The sequence below is a fragment of the Vollenhovia emeryi genome, unplaced genomic scaffold (genome assembly GCF_000949405.1).
Source record: "Vollenhovia emeryi isolate VEMERY1.0 unplaced genomic scaffold, V.emery_V1.0 DF939131.1, whole genome shotgun sequence".
NCBI lineage: Eukaryota > Metazoa > Arthropoda > Insecta > Hymenoptera > Formicidae > Vollenhovia > Vollenhovia emeryi.
In genome coordinates this window covers 2,707,671-2,714,812 of record NW_011967235.1, presented here as the reverse complement: position 1 = coordinate 2,714,812, position 7,142 = coordinate 2,707,671, and the positions used below count along the sequence as shown (strand labels likewise).

At 42.8% G+C, this 7,142-nt stretch overlaps 2 protein-coding genes across 4 annotated transcripts; one reads left to right on the top strand and one right to left on the bottom strand.

Moving 5' to 3' along the window:
• Positions 1 to 27: 27 nt before the first annotated feature.
• Positions 28 to 3,312, top strand: LOC105568191. Of its 3 annotated transcripts, XM_012023648.1 has the most exons (8): positions 781 to 1,139; positions 1,233 to 1,339; positions 1,440 to 1,491; positions 1,558 to 1,604; positions 2,044 to 2,077; positions 2,195 to 2,301; positions 2,388 to 2,500; positions 2,570 to 3,312. In XM_012023648.1, the coding sequence occupies exons 1-8, from the start codon at positions 1,101 to 1,103 to the stop codon at positions 2,833 to 2,835; spliced, it is 765 nt and encodes a 254-aa protein (XP_011879038.1). In that variant the 5' UTR covers positions 781 to 1,100; the 3' UTR covers positions 2,836 to 3,312. The 3 variants fall into 3 exon arrangements, with proteins under 3 accessions (XP_011879040.1, XP_011879041.1, XP_011879038.1); XM_012023651.1 differs by lacking the exons at positions 781 to 1,139; positions 1,233 to 1,339 and adding an exon at positions 36 to 768; XM_012023650.1 differs by lacking the exons at positions 781 to 1,139; positions 1,233 to 1,339 and adding an exon at positions 28 to 768 and having other exon boundaries at positions 2,388 to 3,312.
• A 1,532-nt stretch (positions 3,313 to 4,844) lies between these two features.
• On the bottom strand, positions 4,845 to 6,730 carry LOC105568190 (ubiquitin-conjugating enzyme E2 J1-like). The gene is made up of 5 exons (XM_012023647.1): positions 6,342 to 6,730; positions 5,787 to 5,992; positions 5,526 to 5,716; positions 5,331 to 5,448; positions 4,845 to 5,173 (listed from the first exon to the last, which is right to left on the bottom strand). The coding sequence occupies exons 1-5, from the start codon at positions 6,376 to 6,378 to the stop codon at positions 4,928 to 4,930; spliced, it is 798 nt and encodes a 265-aa protein (XP_011879037.1). The 5' UTR covers positions 6,379 to 6,730; the 3' UTR covers positions 4,845 to 4,927.
• Positions 6,731 to 7,142: the final 412 nt, after the last annotated feature.

Here is a 7,142-nt window from a genome sequence, read left to right as displayed (position 1 = left end):
AATACGCGACTGCGATCAGTTAATTTCTTTAGGCTTAGGGTTTAAATCCCTACTGTAAATCGGCACTAAGAGTTTCAAATTTAAGGACTTAAAGTACAAAGAAGAGAACTGGGATATAGTTACGAGTAAATAGGAAATGACGAAAGTACAACAATATTTAAATCTAATTGTGAGATATTCAAACTTAAAATTTTAGAAACGCGTCTCTTAGGGTTTTCAGCGTATATGAAAATTCTAAGAAAAAATTTCTAATTATAAAACACGAATTTCGCACTGACAGAACATTATCCTTTCGCAATGCAAACCGTGCAGAGAACTAATCAGCATTGCGAAAACGAGAAGAGAGAAAAAAATAGTAAATCTGTCATGCGCTTTTCCGAGAGAGCGGAATATCGAATTTCGCGCGGATTTTCGCCAACAATACTCGACATATGTTTCAACAATATAGCGCACCTCGCCGTCTTTCCCACCTACATTCGTTTCCAATCTCGCGCGCGTGTGGTGTAACAGCTGGTTCAGGCGTTCCGGGCGCTTTTTCCTCCCTTTTACATCCATGGCGCGGAAGCGATGAGCGGTCGCGACCAGCGTCGACGCCGGGCCAACACCTGGTGGAGGAACGCCGTCGTTCCCGTCGTGTCGCGCGGAGTTAAACGCTGGTCTCCGAACACCCATATCAATTAGATGACGGCGCGGCGCCGTGGGCTGGCAGGTCATGGGGGCCTGTCTCGGCCGCTGTTTAACGAAAGTCACAGATTCCGTGCCATACAGGTTAGAATTGGGCCAGGTCTCGAAAGCTCCTCGGCTGCTAGAGTATCTGACAGTTGAACCTGACAAGTTTTCTTTTAAGGGCGCGATTTTAAATAAAGGGATCGTATCTACGACTCATTGTTTTAGTCGTATGAGTCATCACAGCTGTATTAACTCGAGTCGAATATTTTGGCCTCGGCTTAGCCTCGTATAATTTTTCAATTGGGAGCAACGAGCTCGAACTAAGGTCTTTTTGTCGGAGAAAAATACATTTGCTGAATTTTTGACCTCAGATAGGCCTGGGAAGAGTCGCTGTTTCCCCCTTCAGCGGTAAAGAGGCCAATGCGAGTGCGATGAACAGAGGTTCGGTAGATCCTCTTCGGCCTGAGAGGGTGAAACATTTTATTGCATTCTCTTTGAGGTTTAGAATGCGGTCGAACACAATGTTTTTACTCATCCGGGCCTCAAATTGAACTTTCAAACAGACTCCGAGGTCCAAGCGAAGACAGAATAGAATAATTGAGGCCCATTCCGGGACCAAATACTCGACTCGGGAGTGCACAACTGAAGTTTGCGCACTGCGAATGAATGAGTTAAGAAAAAAGTATTGAATCCTATGTACAAGAGTCTCCCCGACACATTGTAAGTCTGACAAGGGAGCGTGTCGTCTCACTGTTTTCCTGTATGTCCAGGTTCTATCAAAGGCATACCAGAATGTCTTTCCAAGAAGAAGAACAAGTTGAGGTATGTATTCAAGCTCGTTTTACAAACTCTCGCTAGCAGGAAATAACTCTGCTGTCTTCTGTTTAGTTCGTGGACGTCGAAGGGCACGAAGACCAAGCTAAAGGATCAAAAAGGTATTGAACGTCAGTTTCTAACTTTAACAACGAACGTATGGGAATCGCCAGTAGTTGATTAACGATAAAAAGAATTGTTAGACGACTTTAGACGCTCTTGTAGATCCTATTGTGGTCGTTACGTCGGATGGACCTGCCTTCTAAAGGCCTGTGTCCACGATGCCAGAACTTGGTCCAAGTTCTAGTTTCGAGAAACGTGTGGCCAATCAACTTGCAGCTATTCCATAAAAGCTGCGCGTTGGATTTAAGTCATCTAACAATTCTTTTTATCGTTTCAACTTTAATGTAGGCCAGTACTCATATTCATGGTCAGATCTTCTATTCAAGACTCATCTTTAGATAAGTACAAGACGATGTTGAATATAAGATCCGTCTATAAATACCGGCCATAGACTAGTGATATTAACGTTACTTTGTCTGTCATGCTTACTGGATACAGTCTCTTATCGTTCCTCTCTTTAAAAAGATTCAAGGTAAATGTATATCCTACGTTTCATTTAGCGCAAGAAGATAAGAACATTAGAGAGAGGCTCGTTGCATTTCCCTTCGCAAGAAACGTTTTGTGAAATCGCTTGTTATTTGTATCGCAGAAAAAACATGGAGTGCCGGTGACTCTGGAATTGTTGGAGGACGGAAGGTGGTCGAGAGGTGGCAACAAGTACGCCAGACTGAGTTCCAGGAATGACGGTTCTACGAGGTGAGCCGCGTGATTACTCAACTTCGATAATGATCCCGGGATTGTCGCGCGCGTGAAAAACTAACTGATGACGTAATTATTTTCAGTTCTGGCTTGGATGTGTCGCTTCAAGTACTTGACGCAAGGACACTGATGAAACAACAGGCTTACATCTCGTCCACTCCGGGATCATCGCTGGACCTCGAGTGGGAACACGAGGGTAATCCATTACGTTTCATTTATCATTTTTACAAATCTGACGATACACAGGCGAATTGTACCCGCGCAGGGATGCCGTTACCAGCCGTGGAAGACGAAAGGGGAGACACGGAGTATTCTCTGACGCAGACGTCGGCTAATAATAGCCAACCCTCTAGCCTGACGGCATCTCCCTGGTCCAGAGTTTCGAGTCCAAACAGCTTAGAATGGGACCCGGTGGAACCGGATATGGTATGTGTCGATATGGAGACTGAGCAACTTTTAACCGAGATAGAGAGATTAACGGACAAAGCTCTGAAAGAGACAGGTGAATGGACTAACGTTGATACTAGCTGATAAACGATCCAATTGCCACTAACGGGATATATTGTTTGTATTTTTGTATTATAAACATTCATGATGGAGTTAAAACACACACACGCAGATACTCTATACTTGCAAAGAGATTACATTATTTCGATATTACTATTCTTGAAACAATATAACGTTTATATCGTTTCAAAAATGTGTACTGTACAACTTAGGATATGTTACCTATACAGAGGTCTGACGCGATTATCTACATATTGTGTAGAGTATCTTACAATCTGTAGCACAAAAAGGAATTACGTCAAATCGAAACGAAGAAAAATTATTTACAGTAGATGCATGTGTACAACAATTGTATACGCAAGTAAAAGGTATAGTTTCTTGTTTCCAATTTTTACCTAAAGTATTTGCTTGCTTAAGGGAAATTGAACTTGAGCCAGCGGCACACGATGCTATTTTTTTTCTACTGGATTGTTTACGAGAACCAATAAGGATGCAGAGTTTTAGATCAGTGACTTAAGACTAAATCCTGATTGACTCTCGTAAGCAATCCAGTAGGAAAAATAGTATCGTGTGCCGTTGACTTTAATCATAAACTGTAGCGGTATCGAGCCTTAGTTTCGCTTTTGCCTCACGCAGCTTCCGTATGACAATAAATTATCTTTTACGAAATAATCATGTGCCATACGTCTCTATTTTCGACTTTTAATATATATGTGCACTTAAATGATTCGTTTTGACGTTTAAGGTAGTATATTATACATTGAAACAATAGATTGTTTAAATAATGCAAATACAAGAGATACCTATACAAGAGAGATTCTATTACATCTCATATTATTTTTTATGTCATTTTCAAGCTATTGATATTAGATGTAAATCTGAGAGGTACGTACAATTTTAAGTACACACATCAACAGATCGTATAATTTAGAAAGGTAGCGAATGTACAAAAGAAGAAAGTGTCTGATAGGAATTATTTTATTGTAATGTAAATCATGTAAGGAGGAAAACTGTTACTGTGTAAAGGACGAGTGTAGAATGCCTTAATATAGATAATAAAAGATTATGAAGTTTGCTATAGTTTATGACTGTGTTACTTACGTTTCATTTAACATCGTTTTAAATACATTTCTATTATGTCATTATATAAAATATGCCTCACATAGGTTTAAGAAATGTACTCTTTTTTTTTTAATATTTGAACGTTAGAAATAAGCACTCTAAAAACATGCGTCATATCAACCAAAAGTGTAAAGAGATGTAATTCAATGAATGCACAAAACGGAATGTGGAATCTAGGAATATCGCTACACTACGAACTGTAATAAATTGTTACAAAGTAATATGTTTATATTATATATGCTTTAATAAATAATTACTTTATTATATTTCTATGTACATACAAAACAGTGAATTTAGACGAAGTCCTGCTCTAGATCCTCTTTCTCTAATGAATTATGTTACACGTTAAATTTTATTACAGTAGCTATACACATATGAAAAGTGTATGAAAGCTAGTAGAGTTACACAGACATATTTGTATAGCTTATATTTATTACAAAATAGTATCATATTAGGCTATATATATATTACACAATGTAAATTTACCGGTAAAAACAATATAATAATTATATGAGTTTGTATTTTTTCATATATAAATGTATATGGGCAAACACAAGAAACTATTTGAGAATAATAATAATCAAAATAAACAAAATTTATTATTAACCATAACTAATACACGCTAGTCTATAATTTAAGATCAGTGTTATTTAATATACTAAGATCAAATTTATGAGATTAATGTTAGATAAATAATGATTAATTTTTAAATATTAACATGGACAAGCGACTAGTATGCGTAAATTAATAATTGGATTGAGAATTTATTGATCTTAACTTCTCATTTTGGCAACGAAATGAAAACCTGGGATGTGTAAGACAAATGCTCGTAGGAACAACGTGGATGTACTAATATATACTAATGCATGTATACTTTCGTCATGTATTACACATGTTTTCATGAAAAACTTAGGTGGTTCGTAATATTTATATTTCTCATATGACAATATACAATTTACTGCTCTCCTGTGCTTTGCAGAGAAATTCGAATAAGTTAAACCAGAAATAACCGTCGTAAAATTAACAAAATAATTGCGGACACTAAAGAAGCGATGAGAATACTCCAAAATAAATCGTTCGAAGACGACATTGTCTCTACGTGATTTAGGATAATTTCAGGTTGCTGGCGGTCTGCATTTTCTGCCGGAATCGGCTCCACGTTACGATGCCGTATCTCGCTCTCGGATACACTTGCCATGTTATCCGTGAACAACACATCCGACGTAGGTGAGTCGTCAGCCTATAACAATTTTGTTTTACAGACTTTTATTGAGTCTTTGCAAAACGTGACCTGTGATTCTCGTGACAGCGAGATGTTCACACACTGCGCAACAATGTACGTTCAACTGTATATAAGTTTCTAATAGATGTCGCCTATTTTAAACATAATCGCTTACTTTGAGAGCAATTGTTTTCAACATAGTTTGCTCCTCCTCGGTGATGGGTCTCTTCACGGAGTTCTTGGATAACAAGTTCATGACTTTACCACACGTATCGCACTGCCAGTTGAGTGATCTAAAACGTAAGGCTTGATTACAAGAGTCCACGTTGTTTTGGCAGCGCAGTGTTTCAATCAAGGACCATGTCTGTACTTTTCAGCAAGCTTCTGCCGTTCCTCCGTGCTGTAATCCAACGCTCCAATCGTGCCGCTCCCGGGCGTGGGCATGAAAGCTATCAGAGCCAGCAACGCCGTTCTAATACTCCACGACGGTTGCCACGTTTCAGGGTGATGGCCAGAGATGCTCAGGCATATCTTCTTGTTGATCTCAAACCGTCCGTTCGGCTAAACAAAAGGAAAACATATGTGTATAATGGAGCTTTCTAACGTAACACGTGCCTGATGTCCAACTCACTGTCAACAGGATGATATTCGGCGGCTTCATAGGGTACTCTGGTGGTAGCAGGATTCTCCCATGATAAACGCCACCCTCGAAGTCCGTGGACGGCGGTCCCTGCACCGTGAAGTGCCACTCGAACAGATTGTCCTCCAGGGGAGACGCGTAATACTCCTCGGTAGCTTCGTGCAGCTCCTGCGCCTCCCTCATTAACCTCTTCACCGCTAAGACGACACATATTTTTAATGAGATAACGGCCCTCGCCGCACTTATACAAATATACTGTTTGCAGCGTTTGATAAGGGGGTGGCGGACGCGAGCTGGCGTTCTCATTCGAGGATATCGACGCGCTACAGGATGCAATACATAAGGTGCCTCGTCTAACCACGTAACCGCGGGACAGCCGCGCGTCGACGCGACCGCCGACGGAGAAGCTCGGCGGGGATCGGAGGCCAGGGACCAGCTGGCGATCAGCAGGCGTACAACGGCCTCGCGCAGAGAGAGACAACATCGGAGTCCCGCGCGCGGGATGAAAACAAACCGGCGCGACTGGCGACGTCGAGCTCGACTCACCCGGGCTCTTCGCGTTGTACTTCCCCTCGAACGACATCCTCGGCGCGGCTTGCGCCCGCGGGGCGCCGTCCCTCGTCGAGGCCCTCGCAGCCGAGAGCCGAGAACGGAGTGTGGCGCGCCGGGAACGACGCGGGGCAGCTCGTCTCTCTCTCTCTCTCTTTCTCTCGTTCACCACCGATCGTCTCTCAGCAACGCACTGACCGATACGCGCGTCCGCTCACATATTCGTTGTCCGCGCGCACGCACGCAGGCATGCACGCACGCCGATCTCTCCTCGGGCGCGTCGTCGACTCGTCGGTGCTCCCGACGTGGACCGATCGCGCGCGCAGACCGCGAGACGAGGTGAGGCGAGGCGAGGCGAGGCGTGATGTGACGTGACGTGGTGAACAATCGCCGCGCTCTCGCGCTCGCGCCGCTTCTATTTATCGCCTTCGGCTCCGGAGTCGCCCGCGCGACCTTGCGCCTTGGCAGAGAGAGAGAGAGAGAGAGAGATCGTCGAGGGCTCGCCGAGTCTCCGTTTTTCTCGGCGTCGACGACCCGAGTGCGGAGGGTCGCTTCGAATTGCCGTGTCGGCAAAAGAAAAGAAAAGGATGAGCGCTAAAATTGAAATGTACAGGCGAGAACTGTGTAGTTAATTTTGTATACGCCTCGATCGATTTGATCCTATCGCTCTCTTCGCTTGCGTAATATCGCAGATAACTCCGTCGATTTTGCCTCGAATTCCCGCTTCGGCGAAGGAAAGAAAGAGATGAGCGCTAAAAATGAGATGCACAGGCGAGAACTGTGTAGCTAAATTTTTAT